General features: G+C 35.4%; 1 protein-coding gene across 1 annotated transcript in view; it reads left to right on the top strand.

Annotated features, from left to right (window-relative positions):
• The window catches only part of LOC136024941 (vesicular integral-membrane protein VIP36-like), a 63,665-nt gene extending 44,432 nt beyond the window's left edge, over positions 1-19,233 (top strand). The window contains exons 6-7 of the mRNA XM_065700534.1: positions 16,152-16,209; positions 19,006-19,233. Coding sequence (XP_065556606.1) covers positions 16,152-16,209; positions 19,006-19,160 — 213 coding nt within the window. The 3' untranslated portion in view covers positions 19,161-19,233. The remainder of the gene's footprint in view (positions 1-16,151; positions 16,210-19,005) is intronic.
• Positions 19,234-19,549: the final 316 nt, after the last annotated feature.

Genomic DNA, 19,549 nt, shown 5'->3' with positions numbered 1-19,549 from the left:
GGCCGAATAACCGTTTAAGGTTTCATTAAAAAAAATTTTAGTACGAATAAAATGATTGATTGAATTGAATGCTTGATTGTTATAAATACCCTTTCAAAAATTTCAATTTTCTGTTTAAAATAGACAATAACCTGCAAAAAGAAGCAGTAATGATGATGTCATTTAAAATATAAGAATATGAATTACGTTGAAAGAAGGTGAAAAATAATATCTAAATTAATGTTTAGGTATTATTACCTTAGCATTACCTCTATATTATTACCTAAATAAAAAATTCGAAGAGATTGAGTAGCATGATGAAGAATAATTATCCGGTTAGTTTCTGGCATATTTTACTGGGATAGAATCGGTTTTATTTGCACAATCTCTCGTAGTCATATAACTAAATGGCGCTTGTGTTTACAAAAAAAGGATTAAATCAAACGACAAAAAAAAATCAGAAGACAAATAGGATAAAATCAACAATTGTTATACTTTGATACATAGAAAGGGATGAATGAGTTGGAAAAACGATTTGTGCGTGAAGGAGGTGCTGCTAAACTGTCAATTTTCTTCGACCTAGTGTTTCGATGTTTCACTAAAACTGGTGGTAGTATCGATCTGTATTTATCACTTCTGAGAAGATATTGGCCAAATTCAAGGATCAAACTGAGACGACGCTCTTGAAGAGAGGGAAGTTGTAAAGTGGATAATGCTAACTTATATTTGGTAAAAGCATTGCACAATATTACTTTGACTGCTCTTTTTTGTATTGGCTCAAGCTGGTCACTTTAGTAAATAGTGTTATTGACTTGTGGGTCCCATACGGGACATGCATACTCTAAAATTGGTCGAATGTAAGTGAGATAGGCTATCCTTAGTTGTGTCACTGAGAAACCAAATCGACGCATTAGTATAAGTGTCCGCATCGCACTATTTGCCTTTTTGATAATTGTATCGACATGAAGGCTGAAAGAGTAGTCGATGCTAAACTTGACACCAAGCACTACTGCTGAAGATTCACTAGGATAAGGAGGAGGAGGGCACACAAAGTCTCTCTTCAGGGGATTAAAGCGAAGGATTTTAGTCTTTCCTTCGTTGATTTGGAGGCTGTTCACAGTACATTCATATTTAAAGTTGTTGATTATTTCGTTACAGAAATGGGGGTCAGCCTCAGACTTCTTAACAGTGTACTTGAGTAGGACTGACAAGTCGTCTAAATGCTTAAATCTTTCTTCATAGCCGGAATGGATGAAATTTGTCACTGCCAAAAACAGTAGACTAGCGAGCTTAGTACCTTGTGGGGCTCCGCATGTAAGCTCGACCCATTCGGAGTTGGTATCTCCTGGGAAAAGACTGTAAACGCACTGATAGCGGGCTTGTAAAAAATTGATCACTAAAAGGGGAATATGTTTTGCGCACCCATGGTGCGTAGATTTGTGATAGCAACGGAATGGCGAATAAGATCAAAAGCCTTTCGGTAGTCTACGAGGAGAAGGTCGACTATACCACTTCCTCGGTCGAAGCACTGGACAATGAGATGGTACATCCGTACTAAATAAACAGTTGTGCAAGCATCCATACTGATACGGGTCTAGATGTGCAGAGACCTGTGACATAAGTTTGCGGTAAATAAACGTTTCTGCAACTTTAGAAAGGTTCGGAGTTATTGATATAGGTCGGAGTTGATCACAAGATTTTGGACATCTTACTTTTGGAATAACGCGGACATATGCTCTTTTCCAAGCACTAGGGAATACTTGCTGACGGAAACATTGGTTGATTATAGAAGAGAGTGGCTTAGCAAGAAAAATGGCGAATTCGCGTAACAGCTTTACTGGAAGCTCACCTGGGTAGGACGCACAGTTTGCTTTCAGTCTTAGGAGTTCCTTATAAACAGTGAATTCAGAGACTTCACATACGTCCTCAATCTCTGCACCAGCAATGATAGTATCAATTTCTGATTTGGTGATTGATGGAAATGTGGTAATCAGCAAAAAAAGAATTGACTTCATTAGCTGAGGTTAAGGTATCGTCCTCTTTGAGCAGCCTTAGATCTCTGAGTGTTGTCTTACCGGTAAGTCTTTTTACTGAGGAATGCCATTTGTTGGGGTTTATTGTGAGTAAGGGAGTAATTTTATCCCTCGTATACTGCCTCTTGGCGCACTTGTTCAGTTTAACAATATAATCACGCAACTTGGCTGAAGCTACGGTATCACCAGCGATATGAAGGCGACAACGGGTTTTTATTAAATTCTTTAGATCATTGGTTATCCATGGTTTATCAGTGTCACTCACAGTAATGACTTTTATGGGAAACAAGTCTGAAATTGCTCCTGAAGTAGAGTATTCAGCTTATTGACTTTGATATTAATATCCTGTTCAGAGGAAATGTCCTCAAACTGATGATTACCGATCCAGCGACCAAATGTAGATGTCGAGTCCCCAGTAAGTGGTCGCACTGTATATTTGACTTGTTTTGGCTTCGGAATTGCTGAACTGGCTTCCCAGAAGATGATGAAGTGATCAGAATTCAGAGTGGGTGCTAGGGATCTCGGTGCGTAATAAAAGTCTGTCAAGTTTGTAAAAATCAAGTCAAGTGTGCTGCCACTTTGATGGGTAGGTATTGTAACGTCTTGTCGCAAACCTAAAATATTTGAAACCCATTGCCTATTAGTTTGATTGAAGTCTCCGGCAATAACAAAGCCAGGAGAGACATGCTTGCGGCGCATTTTGTCTACGAAAAACTGAATGTGTTCAATCAGATCTTTCCTGTTTTTAGCGCTTTCACGATAATAGACTGAAGCACCAATTAAACATGAAAATCTTTTTGATAAACGTGCAGGTTTGCATTCGGTCCATAATATTTTGTGGTCGGAGTCAATAGGCTCACTTAACAGCCTTGAGGGTAGGTCATTACGAACATAGAGTCCAACGCCTCCTCCTCGACGATTCAAGCCACAATCGTGACGCGTATTAAAGTAGCTTGCGTAACCTTTAATGCGCGCCGATTCGTCAGAAGTGTCCCAACATTCGCTTATTATTATTATTGAGGCGTTGTTCTGCCTGGCAATAACTTCAAGTGCATCAGTTTTGTTGTTCAAAGATCTAGCGCTACACACAAGTATATTTGGCAACTTACGTTTAGCTAAAGGACGTTTGGGCTTAAGAACGGGGGGGGGGCTATCCTGGATGGGGCACACGGGGGTTTCGTCAAATCCCTTCAGACTCGGTATTTTAGGTGTTCTGGATATCTTGATTTTCACCAGGTTTCGTTCAAACGCTTGTTTTGGTGAAGGACAATAGTCACGGCTTGTCACTAGTACCGAAATAGCACACCCCGTACGCCTTCTCCTTTCATTTTTCCCTGCCCGGCATCCACGTTTCTTTCCTGTCAGATTGTTTCCATTGGTGGACGATGCGGCACCTGTATCTTCTCGCAGTAAGTGCAATGCAGTTAGCGTAGTCAAGATAGATGGCGCCAAAAAGGTAGAATGGAAACGCAACTTTATTAAGTCAGTTTTTGGCACAGCGACGGCTTCAACAGGAGTGATTCTGGTACTCAAAAATAGAGAGAAAAAAATGGCATAACTCAATATCATTCTCACCTTGAATACAGCAAAGTGACATTATTCATACAGTTTCATACAATTATTCATATAGTAAAGTGACCTACATATCTAACGAAGGAATAAAAAGCGTCAAAACGTAAATCAACACTAAGGCACAGGAACTTTCAGTCTACCTTGTCGCATATAATAGACGGTTAGGCGGAAAGTCGGTTATTCTCTTACACCCGTTTTGAAACGAGCCGATAATTCTGCCATCTTCAAACATGTATCAAAAACGTTTTTTGTTTTGTTTTGTTTTTTTAGTAGTGCACGAGTTTCGGAACCACAGAGGGGTACCAATAAAATACTTCGTATACCAGTAAAATAGGGGCCTAATTTGTTTTGTTTTTTCAGTTATAGAAAGGAGATTCCAAAATGGAATTATAAAAGCAGATGCAGTGCAAACAAGAAGCTTTTAAAGCTTTTGCTTTCTTCTCAAAAACACCTTCCAAATTAGATTTTTTTGTAAAGGCAATTACTACTTTCTAAAAACATGCTTTCTGGAAATTCAAGTTTAAGCCTGTGTATAGTATCAATTTAATCTCTTTAACTGAGTTTAATCAGTTTCCAAATCTTTTATTTAAATAATATAATTTAAGATCATTTTCTAGATATTATGGACATTGATCTTATTTCTAGTGCTTAAATAATTTTTCTTTTTAACCTTCATTTATTTTAAGATTTGTACAATCTTTATGCTCGTTATATTAATTTCTTCTGACGCTTCTGACAGATAATATAAAAATTATGTAAGTACTTGAACAGTTCTAGATATTGTGGGGCTTAATTCTTCTGTGTCTCTTTTTGTATATTCTTTCGGTAATCTGCTCTTTGATTTAGCTTGAACTCCAAAATTTATGTGTTTATTGTACGAGGTCTGTACTCATGCTTCCAATCTGGAGTTAGGAATGGGGGGGGGGGGGAGCTTACTATAGACAAGGTATTTTTCTATAGGAAAAAAAAATGGGGAAATGGGAAATAGGATGTTTTTTTTCTGAAATAACGGAGAACTGTACATTATGGATTAATTTAGATGCATTACTATAAGGAGCTGCCCCTCTCTTGGTAAATCTTTACACTCTACACAACCTGTAAAAGAGCCATAATTGTAATTTTATATTTCTAGCCATGTAAGGTACACAACTGGGAAGCACAGGTTCAGTTCAAAGTGTCCGGTAAAGGTAAAGATTTATTCGGTGATGGTTTTATGATTTGGTACACAAAAGATAGGATGGAAGGTGGGCCGGTTTTCGGATCAAAAGACTTTTTCACTGGACTAGCCATCTCAGTGGACACTTACAGTAACCAGAACGGACCTCATAATGTAAGTACCTAGATTAAAAGTTTGTAACAAATTTATTTGTTTCTTGTTCATTTCTATTCAGTATATACATTCTTTATTTCATCTTATCTTTATGTTTGAGACAGTCGTGCACCGGATTTAATGAAATTTAAAATGTAAATATTGGAAAAAATTAAACGTAAACATTTACGGGTTCTGATTTTTTGATACGGGTTCTGACGTCTAGTTTAGTTTGGGACTACTTTATTAGAAATGTAAATTAAAATGTAAATGTAAATAAAATGTAAATGTTAATAATTTACGCTAAAATAATTAAATAATTTATATTAGTTATAATAGTATTTATAATAAAATTTATATTATATATTTATATTATATTTATATTATAATTCATATTTATATTATAAAATTTATAATAGTATAAAATAATTTACACCAAAATGTAAATGTAAATGAAATAATTATGTAAAATGTAAATATTGGGAAAAATTAAAAGTATACATTTACGGGTTCTGATTTTTTAATACAGGTTCTGACGTATAGTTTAGTTTGGGACTACTTTATATTTTAGTATGAGTTTTTGTCAAATTGGCTACCAAAAAGCAATGTATAGTGAAATTTTATTTCTCGGAAAAAAATAGAACCTATCAACGATTCTTTTCATTAAAGAATGTAAATTACAAATCTAGAGTTATATATTTGAGGCATATTTTTAAGCTTCCAATATTTGAGCATACTTCAGGGAAGGAGGCCAAAGCCAGCTTGAATGGCTATCTCGGGAGATAAGTCTCCACACCAAAATCTTAAGGACTCTTTTGAACCGATAAATATTCATGTTCGTGTTTTGCATTCTCGTTAAATACAAACGGATGATCCTTAGTCTCCTTCAGAAATGTAAAAGTATGGCATCCATACTCCTAGTTTTCACTTAACCCTATTCAGTTCTCTGAAATAATGTTGGTGATTAGATAAGCTATTATATTTTGTTGGCCTGATATTTTCTAAGCGAAACAGTTTAATCGGGTTTCAATAAGAAGAAATGGAACAGGACTAAAAATTTTCTAACTAAGGGGCTCTAAGGATGACATGGTTAATTTAGAAGCTTAGATAATGTGAAGTGTTTTGTAAATTGGTGCTAACTTATACTAATTTACTAAGCCTAAAAGGTGTATTTTCTGACAATATGGTAATAAGCATTTGGTCAATGCACAATGTTATATAGTGTGGATTACAAATATCTGGTGATTCTAATAATTAAAGTGGGTTTAATTCCATTTTCACTCTATGTTTGCATCGGACATGTTTTTGTGTACATTTTTTTTTTTTAAAGTAGTAGAATAGCCAAAAGTAGAATAGTCAAGGCCCAGGACGTTTTTATCACAGTTATGCGAACCGAGATTAACACACTGGAAGCTACGGCAATGACAATGGTTAATTTTGTATATATGTAAGATTTTCAAAACAGTGTTACATAATGTGGAAGGCTGACCACAGAGGAGCGTAGAAGAAAAACATTTACAAAATGTAAAAATTTTATAGTATTAAGAAAAATATCAGGTTTTGCAGAAATCTCCTTTTTCCTAATCCTTGCCCCCTCTCCGCCTGGAAATTGTTTTGAAGGCTAAAACCCCTTTGAAAAATTTCGGCTAAGCTCCCTTGGCAGGAGCTTAGAAGTGGAAACATTTGTTTGAGTGCTAAAATTCAACCACATATTAAAGCCAGTACCAAAAACCTACGGTCATTACGTAGTCTTAGCAATTCAGAAAACATCATTTTTATAATCAACTACGTGAAATTAGGCCAAATTTGTTGACTGGATGGAGTTGACAGAGTCGAAATGCTTATGGAACAAGTTGACTGGGTGACATTCCGAAGGGCAGCTCTTAAACTAAAGGTTTTCATCGAACTTCTATACTTATTTGCAAATATACCTGTCTTTCGGGGGTTACCCATGAGAATGCTTCAGTTTGGGACTTACACTTTGATTCAGTGTCTTTTCTAAGTTTATGTTGTTGTGTTATCACTGCCTTGTATTCAAATTCTGATTCAACGAACAAAAAAGATACAAGTTCACTGGTGCTTAATTTCTTTATTCTATTTTAGGGTCCCACAGAAATTAAAACTATAACCAGGGAGGACTGCACTTGATTTGCCCAAAAAGGGATGAAAGTGATCCATCCAGAAAGAGGTTTGATGATCCATACACAATTTGTCGTCTAGGATTATTACATAGAACACTAGTTCCATGGAATCCTTCTTTTGTTCGTTTAGTCAGAATTTGAATAAATATTTGGAGCATTTTATACAACGTCAAACAAACTAAAAGTTTTGGTGAGGAGCAATCAATAGAAATATAAAAACTTGAGATTATGTTGATTGGCAACACCTTTTCCTTCTTTATACAAATTGAACTACTTTGTCCTTTTTTGCGTTAAATAGCATAATCTCTGACTTTCTTTATTTTTCCTCCAGCAAATACTCCTGATTGTGACCCTACCACTTTGTCGTTTTTTTTTTTTTTTTTTTTTTTTTTTTTTTTTTTTTTTTTTTTTTTTTTTTTTTTTTTGAAGTCAGTTTTTGTAGAAGTTGGTCAAAATCAGAAAATTTTAGCTATTTTTTCCTGTACACTATTTTTCATTTTTCTGGGGGAATGAGGAATCCTCCTGCCCTCCCCTTTTTCTCCCGCTGTGCACAGGTATGTGCCATTAGACAAGAAGATAAATGGATACAAATAACGGTTAATATGTTAAATAAGTACTGAATCTGTGACGGTAAACCAGGATCATCATTATTTTTATAGCTTGTAAGGCAAGATACATAGTATCATTTTCAATAATGCTAAACCTGCTAAATAAAAAAATTATGCTAATCTTTAAATAAGTATTTAAATAAGATAAAAAAAAAGAATTAGATTTGAATAATTTCGATTACTAAAGTAACCTAAGGAACATACAGATGTCATTTAACTTGGTCAAAATCTTATTTAATACTGAATTAATCAAAGAGAATGAACAGAGTGTAAATGATTAGATGAGTTGTATAGGCAACAACTCACCAGTCAGACGACAATATAACTTCTTAGGAATTCAATGACTCAGAACCTACATACATTTAATTAATTTTTTACCTCATATACTGCTGCTGACTTTTTTACGTCATATACATATTGACTCGTGTTAATTTAATTTGTTTTCCAGCACCAGCACCCGTATATATCTGCAATGTTGAATAATGGCTCAAAGAAATATGATCATGACAAAGATGGCACTCATCTTCAATTAGCAGGCTGTGAAACGAAAATCCGGAATCTCAAACACGACACTTTCATAGCTATTAACTATGAAAATGACGTTCTTAAAGGTGATTATTGAATAGTCTTCTAATTCCGTTTTTATGAAATATTTTTTACAACAGGCGAAAATTTGTGTCCTATTGTGGCTTTTGCGAGGTTTTTACTGAATAATTGCATGTTTTTTCAGTGAAACTTGGATTTTTTATAAATGGATACAAATAACGGTTAATATGTTAAATAAGTACTGAATCTGTGACGGTAAACCAGGATCATCATTATTTTTATAGCTTGTAAGGCAAGATACATAGTATCATTTTCAATAATGCTAAACCTGCTAAACCAGACAATTTACAATCCCTTTGATGAATTCGATTAATATAAAAAACTTAAAAAAAAGCATAACCTGGATAAATTATAAAACTTTTTTTTCTAATAACTTAAGTTATGATTTCTGTAAAATTAATGATGTCTTATTTCACAAGAGGAAAAAATTTAACATTTAATTGAAAACCCTCTCAATTCAAGGATAGGGTGGTCGACTTTTTACAGTCCAACATAGAGTCAGGCCCGTGTCTCTCCAACAAAACTATTATTTAAACTGGGTTAGGTTAAACCCATCGAGCATCACCCTTTAATTCTAGAGTCGTTTTTTATGGAACAAGGTGACTGGGTGACATTCTTAGGGACAGCTCTTAAACTAAATGTTTCCATGGAGCTTCTATACTCATCTACAAAGATACCTATCTTTCTGGTGGTAACCCATGAGGTGCTTTAGTTTGGGACTTACACTTTGATTAAGTGTCTTTTCTAAGTTCTTTGTTTTGCTTTATCAGTGCTTGTTATTCAAATTCTGATCACAGAACAGAAATTTTGAAGTTCGCAAACCGTTGAAATTATACCCTAATCTGTTTTTTCTTGTTTTGGAAAAGAGTTTAGAAATTAAAGTTAAGAAAATGGACCAATTTAAAGGACAAAACAGTTGAAAAGACTCCGTCACCAATCTTTTACAAATAAAGTCATACGTTAAATAAAAAATCATAATAAAGTTTTGAGATTGAGGAAAACATATAAAAGCTGCCTGGCATGTCCCTAGAGTACTGATAGTATTAAAATATATTTTTATGGAATGATTTGGAATATGAAATGAAGAAGATGCATCATTTTAAAGGAAAATTGAACGAAAAATTCTTAAGTAAGTTTGTATTTTAGTTTTTTTTTCTTTTGGAGGAAAGACAATCTTGGTCATGGGGAAATAACAGTGTTTACTGTAATTCTAGGTCTTTGTAATTTCTTGTATAATTGAATTGATTGCGGTCTTCTTCCCGCTAATCTTCAAAATAGTTGGAAGCGAAATCAGTTTTTCTTAAGTCTTTCCGAATTACTTATCTATAGCTGTATTCCCTGGTTTAAAAGGCCGTCTGTCAGACTTCAGTCTCTGGTTATCAGAACAATAAAGTGTATTATAGTATAGGTAATTTCAATTTTGAAATGGTGAAATATTGCCTGAAATAAAATTATATTAATTCTGTGAGCTCTTAAAGACATAAAGGGCTACAAGCAGGATTGACATATGACAAACAAGAAACAAAGAATGAATTAAATACCCAAGAAAAATGAGGGAATTGTCAGGCAGTGGACAGGAAAGAAGCGAAAATGACAAAAACAGATATTTCGTCAGGCACTTCCACCCAACCGTCTTACATTGCTCAAAAAAAAGAAGGAAGTCAGAAATTATTTATGAGATATACTGAGATAACTTGCTGTGTTTTTTTTTTGCTAATTATATTGCAATCTTTAACAAATAAAGTCATACGTTAAATAAAAAATTGTTAAAATAAAGTTTTGTTTTGTGATGAGTGACCCTAACAAAATCGTAGATTTTGACTTTTACGGAAAATAGGGATTGTATAATCATTCTATCCCGGTTTAAACTTGCTGTTTTTTGTTTTTGCCAATTATATTGCAATCTTTAACAAATAAAGTAATACGTTAAATAAAGTTTTGTTTTGTGATGAGTGACCCTAACAAAATCATAGATTTCGACCTTTACGGAAAATGGGGATTATAGAATCATTCTAGCCCGGTTTTTGGTATGATTGTTCATCACAATCTTACCAGAATACTGTGTGGGTCTATGTGGGTGGTTGCTGTGTGGTCGAGAGTCTTTAATTCGCTCTTGAAAGAAACCTATAAGTTGTAAGCGATGCTTACTATAGACGTGTAGTAGCTTTCAGACAACCAAACAGTTATTTTGTATTTTCTTTTCTAGTTTTCACTGATGTGGAAGGTAAAAATGGCTGGAAGCCATGTCTTGAAGTTCCAGGTGTAAAGCTTCCAACTGGATATTATTTTGGTGTTTCAGCTGTAACGGGCGAGCTATCAGATAATCATGACTTGATTTCTTTTAAGCTGTACTCTAAGGACATGCCAGGCCAGGTAGCTTTTATATATTTGTTTTTCTCAATCTCTAATGTAAAGTTTTATATGTGAAGTTTAAATTCTTAAAAGCTGAAGTAGTTAAGTTTTAAACTCCTTGTAATTCTCAAGGAGGAACAACTCCTTGCTCCATGCTTTACGCTTTAAATTCCCTGCATTTCCGGCCTCGGAGCTTTGTTGGGTGGAGGGGATATTTGATGTTGCAGTTGTTACACAACGGTACCTATAATTTCATTATCTAAATTTAGTGTTGAATAAATATATCTATCCTGCTAGTACTTAAAAAGAGGCATGTAGAAAATAATTTCTTTTTTGGAGGAGTGAGCAAACTTGAATAAAAGGTAAAAACCAGGGGAAGTGCTAAAATACTTAAAAAGAGTTGGAAAAAAACCTTTAATGTTTTTTTTCGGAGGTGGGGGCTTTGGCCCAAAACCTTAGCTCTTTGGTGTACCTGCTTTGTGGAAAGTACCCCTTGCAGCGTGTTTAATCCTCATCCAGTGGTATGTCTTTTTGACTATCTAAACCAGTGGTTCCCAACCTTTTTCGGTCCGCGTACCCCTAGTCAAGGCCCAAAAAGTTTGCGTACCCCTTTCTTGAGAATCGTTGTTTTACTTTTTTCTTAACTAAAATCAGATTTTCAAAAACACGAGATTTATTGTCCAATATGACGGTGCTTAAATGTACGTACAAAATCAATGAGAAACTTGAGGCTGCTTTTTTGCTAAAATATTATCAAATCTTGGCTCGATGTCACTAACGGCAATTATAAGGTCATTTTGTACACTCAGTCTGTTTCTGTGTTTGGTTTTGATCAATGACATTGCCGAAAATGACACTTCACAAAGGTAAGTGGATCTGAATGGTAACAAAGCAGACATGGCGATTTCACTTAGTTCCTTGTATTCTCCTTTCACCTCCAGCCAAAACTGGGAAACAGTTACATTTTGGAATTTCAGTTCTAAGGCGCGATCACTGGCAAGTTCGATCAGATTCTCTGTAAGCTTGTCACTAAGACCGGAGCTTGAGGTCACGTCTTCAACAAATGGATTTTGGATCCAATCCTGCGTTCTATCTTGGTTCATAATCGATGGGAAATATGACACAAGTTCATCTCGCAACTTTGTCAGATGCTCCCGAATACAATCACAGATTGTGTTGAGGTTATCAATTTCACTATCGTCCGCAAACTTGTCAAGGGTCTGGAAGACACTAACGCTGTTTCTTTGAACCTTTTTAAGCCAGAACTCCAATTTCTTGATGAAAGCACACATCTTCGAATTCAGGGAGAGTTCGTCCGTCCAGAAACCTTGCATTGACAGATTCAAGTCATTCAGTTTGTCGAAAATATCCGCAAGATAGGCCAGCCTGCAGACCCAGTCCTGGTTTTCAAAAAGTGAACTGAATGCAGATTTTTGCTCCAGAAGAAACATATGAACTTCTTGTCGAAGCTCGAAAAGTCTGTTTAAAATCTTCCCACGAGACAACCAGCGAACTTCTGTGTGCAGAAGTAAATGTTGATGTTTTGAACCCATCTCTTGGCACAGCAACTTGAACATTCTTGAGTTCAGTGGTCGGGCTTTGATGAAGTTGATCACTTTTACAGCCTCGTTGAGGGTCTCGTGCAGATGTGCGTTCATCCTTTTCGATGCAAGAGCTTGCCTGTGAATGATGCAGTGCAACCACTTCACCTTTGGATTTTTCTTCCTTATCCAGGCCATGAGCCCATTATTCTTCCCTGTTAGGGTGGCAGCTCCATCACTGCAAACTGATAGACACCAGTCCCACAAGATGCCCCCTTCTGCGAAGAATTTGTCAATCACCTTGAATAGTTCTTCTCCTGTTGTTCTTGACTGTAGGTTTTGACAAAACAGAATATTTTCTCTTATGTCAGAACAATCTTGATATTGAACAAAGACGATCACCTGGGCTTCACCTGACACATCCGTGCTTTCGTCAAGCTGTAACGCAAACATCTTCGTCAACTTTATTTGCTCAATAACCTGCATGACAATATCGCTTGCAATGTCTTCTATCCTTCGATAGAGGTTCGACACAGGTATAGACTGAAGGGCAGTAGCAGTTTTCGTGTCAAACATTATTTCACTGACTTTCACTAGTGCTGGTAATATCAGACATTCGGCGATGGTGTGCGGTTTTTTCTGTTTCGCAACTAAATATGAAACAGCATACGAAGCCCGGAGAGCCTTTGAAGAAACTGATGCCACTTTTGCAATTTCCAAACAGTTACTAGCGAATGCTTCTTGTTTACGCTTGAAAAACTCTATGGGCTTACCGACATGAGAAGGGTGCACAGTACTGAGATGCCGGTTCATATGCGCAGGTTTCATGGAACTGTTGGCCAAGACTTGACCACAAAGAACGCACTGTGCATTCACTGGATCAGACTTTGTCGCACTAAATCCGAGCCCTAGGTATTCTGACAAATATCGACGCACTTTGACCGATGATTCGTCATATTTCTTCTTCTTAGGTGCAGGTTCAGAGTTTTGGGTACCATCATTCGGCTTCTTGTTATTCCTGATCAGGAATCTATCCATCTTTGTTTGCAACCACAATTCACGAACTTCGTGTTTCAACAGATGACAAGATACTGAACTCGCTGAGTTTAAATCGAGACCTTACGGCTATGGAGAAAAATTAGCGGGTTACTGAAAGCGAAAGTTTTGAAAATGAGTCTGAAATTACGTACAATGGGTTATGTTATCTGATTTTGAGGGAAATGTTGGAACTGAGTCAGAAACAAGTTTTAAAGATGTAGACTAAATTAATTTTGGGACCTTCGCGTACCCCCTGCGAGGGTTTCGCGTACCCCCTGGGGTACGCGTACCACCGGTTGGGAACCACTGATCTAAACAGTCCTTGTTATATCAGCTATCCACATCTTTACAGCTGTATCATAAGCTAAGTTTCTCAAACATGCCGTACTATTGAATATATACTTTAAAATATGGTAATAATAAACTAAAAGTTACATTGCTGCCATTCCTCTATTCTTTCCAATATAAGAAAGTGAGTCATTAAGTGTGGACTTGAATTTAAATTGTTCAAAGGTAACCCAGGCTTTACATACAGAAACTCGACCTTTTGTTTTTAAAACTTTGATTGCTTGGTCCTGAAACTCCATCTCTTATGTTTAACTACCACAGGTTTTATTCTTTGTTTGCCAATGGTTTATTAAGTTGCCATAATAAAAATATAAATTTTTAGCCATGGACTTCTTTTGTGGTAGTGCTTTTAACTAATCTAATAGTTATAGGAGTTGGAAGGAGTTTTTTTTTAATCATAAAATCATTACTTAATTCTTTTTAATTTATATTCAAAGCACATACCATGTCATGTTGTAATGTTTTATATGTTAAATGTTTTTATGTTTGTGTTTTATGTTTTACGTGTTGTTTTTCTCAATCTGTAATGTAAAGCGTTATACCATTTCCCCTCCTTCCAGATAAATTCAGATATTGATGTATATTAATCTCTGGTTTCCTTTTATAGATTCATATTCAGTGTAAATATTTATTGTCACAGAAACTTTACTAAATAAGTCATAAAGGGAATTTTATTTTGCCAATTAGATATCATTTTTCCAAAGCTTTTTTCTACCAAAATGGCGAAGGAAATTATTGCAATAAGCAAAAAGACAGAAACGAGATAAAAATGGTTTCCTAGTTTTATAATACTGAATTAGTTCTATTGTTTTGAAATAATAAATCTAACTTCGAAAAAGGGTTGGCCATATCAGAAATTGGTATTTTTAATTTTCAATTTAGCAATTAGGGTTGAAGTGCTATTATAATGTGGGAAATCAAAGAAATGTTGATATTGAGCTGAATTAAAAGTCAGACATTCGCTTATTCAATGTCTTTACATATGGGCAATCTATCTTATATTTAGGAAAACATTTTAACAAATGCTTTTATGCTCATTAAACTCTCGTCTCAAAGAAACTATTTTATAATGAAATGGTAGAGTTCTATGGTTACGGAGTCTCGCTTCAAAGTTTTTCGAACGTAATTAGTTTAGATCATGTATTTTCTGTTAAGTTTAAAAGAAATATTTTATTCTTTTCTTTATGTGGGACCATAGAATAAAAAAAAAGAAGAAAATACCAGCGGTAAAGAAACTGTGCAACAAATACCGAATATAAACAATAAGGGGGGCAGGTGCTAAGTAAATATTATTACACTCCTTTGACCGACAAAAATATAACTGTGTATATAGGTGATGCCCCTTTTAGTTTTCATTCAAGAATTTGTTATCACCTATTCCTCCCCCCTTAGTTCTTTTCGGAAACATGACGAATATTGCCGACAAAATCCTGGCACTGGAAAAGAAAATGGCTTGACCAATCATCACAATCCTGTGTACAGAAACAGACACGTAGATAGGAGTGTCTGAGGAGTGGGTATATCTCAAAAAATGAACGCGAAATATTACAACAGGTAAACCATGTTATTATCAAAGAAGAGATGTGATGAATCTTAAAAATCTGGGGGGGGGGTGGAGGAGCAAAGTCTCCGCTCCTTGACCTACGTGTGTTGTGAGAAAGCATCTTGCAGGTCCGTTTATAATGTTCCCATAACGCTCTTCTGCTCGGTTTTTCAGACATGCGAGAGTATTAAATACATTTTAAATATGCGTGCAATATACATGTTACGGTGAAAGACCGAAATCTGGTAAATGTTAACATTAACTGGGGAATGTCTGAAATTCCTATTTCTCTGCTTTGAGATGGTAAGCTTTGCCAGTCAGATTTGTCTGTCTTATGCTAGGTTCAATGGTACCCCCGTCCTGGCTGAGTGGTTGGCGCGCTGGTGTGGGAATTCTTTGTCCAAGGTGCACGGGTTCAATCCCAGTTGTGACCAGTTATTTATTTTGGGATGGGGGTCAGTGGCGTGACTCTGTAAGCTCAGCCAGAGTCGACCCAGCTCTAAATGGTTTCCTAGAGAAATCTGAGGAAGGTAAGCAGGAAGGGTGTGTGAAAGCAGAGGATCGTTGGCACCCCCCCCCCCCATTGCACTTCCTGGCTGAAGTGCCATAAGACGGAGATCACCACCGCCGGTTTGGACCTTAAGGGTCTAGTGCCGTGTTAATTACTACTTACTTACTTAGGTTTCATCGTAAAAGTTAGTTAGGTTACGCTAAATTAGTTCATAAATATCAGAAATGGGGTAGATACCTAACTTAACCTGTCACCATCTAATCTTGCATAAAACTGACAAAAGTTACTGGCAAAGTTGACTAAATCCAAGCATTGTTCATTCGCTTTTGACTCGAAGTTAAAGTCTTAAATGCTAAAGTGAACTGCACTATACATGCGAAAATGTGACTCGTTTTCGCTTGTTCTTATAAATTACTTGTTCCCGGTTGTCCATCTCTTATGTTTAATTGCCACACGTTTTCTATTGTGTGTTGGCAATTATTTATTGAAGTTGCCATAGCAAAAATAGAAACTGGGAGCCATTGATTTCTTTGTGGTGGAATTTTTAACTAATTGTTTTCTTCTCTACAGGAGTTTGAAGATCGAAGCGATTTACTTCCGACTGCAGAATTCTTTGAAGCTCCACGTGGTGAGTTGTTTATTTTTCCCTCGTTTAATTTAAAGATTCTTTGAAATTTAAATGAATTTCTCTATTGTGTCTTTACGTATAAAATGATGGATTGAACTCACTAAAGAATTGTTTTCACATAATTCGTCTATAACATAATTGAACCATATTTTCTGTGTGCTGGAAACAGCGGTTTACATAGGGATAATAAACATTTAATAAGTTATAATGAGGAAAACTTTGAATCTGCCCCATTCTCCCCTCCACCAATGATAAAGTGGAGCCCCCTCGAAATTGAGTTCCGACTGTTCATTCTAAACAAAATGGGGCGGAGATTGTGGGAGCTTGTCTATTGTACATGGTTACTGAAGGTGCACTCAAATATTAGTGAAGACAGGGTTCAACAGTATGTTTAAATAGCTCAAGTAACAATCTATGGTTAATATACAGGGTGTATTTGAGGAGTCTCCGACTTTCATAAATAATGTACATCAGGTGACAATTATCTAACATTAATGTTATTTGGAAAAAGTATGCCAAGTACTGCGACAGCTGTGTCACTCGTGGCATAACTTTTTGGCCGACCTGGCGCTCCAAAATCCACACATGGTGGAGGAAATTGGGTGTCCTCAATGGATGTACCCCAATTAATGTATAGTTAATTAACGTATTAATCAAAATTAATGTATTATGTAAAATAATTAATCAAAATTAATGTATTCAGAAAATTTATATGGTCTTTAAAAGCTGACTTGATGCTCCGTAAGCTTTAAAAGCTCAATTGATTGATGGTGTATTGTTATTATTACTGTCGAAGTCTGTCATTCTAGGCAGTTTGCAGGTCAGGAGTTTTACTTTCAGAAAGCTGGGACATTACTCCCTCTACTGTCACATTCTTAGATTCAACCTTAAGGGGATTTGTCACCTTAAAATTGTTTTGCGAATATAAGCATTGGCTGACCGTCGCAATGACGAAGGGCCAATTAGCCAATTCTCCCAGGAGACAAGCCATTAGCCGTTGAGAGCTATTGACAATCGGTGATTCGACTATGAAATTTGATTGGAAAGACAATGACATTTCACGAACCATGTGTCAGCAAAGTGTCCAATCAGAGCGGAGAGCCCCACAGATAATTTCCAAAGCTGCGCAATAGCTCAAATGACATTTCTCTCGAGCTGAATTTTCGATTTTTCGTATCAGGTTTGCTAGAATATTTTTAGGGACTACCCTTTCCTGAACTTTAAAAAGAAAATTCTGCTCTGTTTACTTAAAAATAAAATTCACACACTTTAACTTTATAAGTTTTACTAAAACTGAATATACGTCTCCGGCACACAACGGAGAAGTTAAATAGTATTTCTAAGATACCAGCTGTAGATGGAAGAAAGTATTTCTAAGATAATATTGTTTCTAAGATGCAGATAGTAGGTGTCAGCTATTAGTTTTCTGTCGTTTATTTGGATCTATTATCCAAGTTTTATATATTAAACATGAAACGAAATATTTTGTGATGTTTCTATCTCCTTTGTTTTGGGTTTTTAGTAATCCTCGGACTGGAACGCGCACCAGCTTGGAAACAGGCTTTGACTATAGAAATAAACATAGTTTTCGGATTCTAGTATGTTTTAAAGCGATGTAATCTTTTTTTAAAACAACGTTTCGAAATTATTTAAGGCTTGTCTACTTTTTTTTTTTTACACTGTCCCAAGCATAAGGACGATGTATACATATCTGTAGGTTAGACAAACCAGTGGATCACCATTTTGATTAAAATGATCTATTGATATTGTCCATGTTCGGAAATAATATGGTCTATAAATAATATAATTATTAAAATTTCCGCAATTAATGCGTTTTCTGGACGTGGTATAGACAAATTCATCCAATTTCAAAAATAGTATGGTCTGAATTTGTCCCTACTAGTTTAGATTGATTTTAAACAAAAAGTTGCGAAATTCCTCACAGTAAGGCTAACAATAATTTATAGATGAAGCACTATCGTCATTTCCTTCTTTATGAAATTTTTTTAAATGGAAAAGCTGATCTCAAAAGTTGTCAATATGGGTTTTTTCATGACCATATTGAAAATTTCTCTATTCTAACCGTGTGCTGTAGATACGTAATCTTAATTACCTTAATTTAAACTTGGAACAGGCTAACGACTTTTTCGCATCAGCAGCTTCTCTATATCAATGATGATGATATCTATAACTGTTAGATGATTTTGTTGCCTGTTCTACCGAAACTTCTATGACTGCTCCCACTCTTCGCCGACGTAAGAGATGTAGAGTCATTATTCTACAATGTTCTTGCAGAGCTGGTTCAATTCGTTCCGAATGCTCATTTCCTGAAAAGCTGTCCTTTCCTAATATGATAACGTTTCAGAAAGGACTTTTCCTGTGCAAAGCGTCGATACGGATATTGGAAAGCTATTTTTTGATGATATTATGTTCCACCACATTGAAAAAGTTTCCTAAATAATTGAAATTCATTTTTTGATGCGAAATGCCGAGATTTTGGGGGCAAAATCTAAATAGAATTAAATATTTTGGCTCTTTTAAAGTAAAAAATTGATTTAAGATAATTTGATACTAATTATAAAAATCCAATTTTTTATTTCAAAATAAAAGATAAAACGAAACAAAACTTAAGGAAATATTACACCAAATTGTGTGCAGTTGAAAAATTCGTATTGGATTTTTGTATGAAGTTGCATGAAAAGTGCAGTGAAACTATTGATCCCTGATAAAGTATTTAACAATGTTGATGTAAAATAATTGTTTAGCTTTAAGTTAATAAATTTATCCTATTTTCAGACCGGGCTGAGGATGTGAAACCATCGGCACCGTTTCGAAGATTTCTAACTTTTATTTTTTATTTATTTATTGCTTTACTTGTTATTTGCGCCATTATTGGAGGAATTTGGTATTACCAAAGTTGGAACGAAAAGAAGGCAAAGCGATTTTATTAGGATGAATTTTGTTTTAAAATTGTTTGTGATTTTATACTTTGATATTATAAAATTATCTTGTTTGATGAGAAAATTTGTCTACTTATTTTTATAGAGTGCCTTGCTAATTTGAATCGTACACTTGCCAAATCGACTAACTCAGTAGACCAACAGCAAAGAATATCTATTGTTCACTTGTTTTTTTATGCCTGTTTTAGGAAACGGAGATATATTTAAGTACGTTGAGGCCCATTCAAAATGAGGTTTTACTAATAGCCCATCAAAGTTTTCGCAGAACATTCTGATTAACTCTGGACATTGTAGGAAAAATCTGTTTGGCTCAAATCTGTTTAATGCTTGCTAAATTTTGGTATTAGTAAAATCTCATGAGTGGACCTTCAGATTAGAGG

Source organism: Artemia franciscana, chromosome 3 (genome assembly GCF_032884065.1).
Source record: "Artemia franciscana chromosome 3, ASM3288406v1, whole genome shotgun sequence".
NCBI lineage: Eukaryota > Metazoa > Arthropoda > Branchiopoda > Anostraca > Artemiidae > Artemia > Artemia franciscana.
The sequence above is the reverse complement of the archived record's forward strand: the minus strand, read 5'-3'. Positions and strand labels throughout refer to the sequence as shown.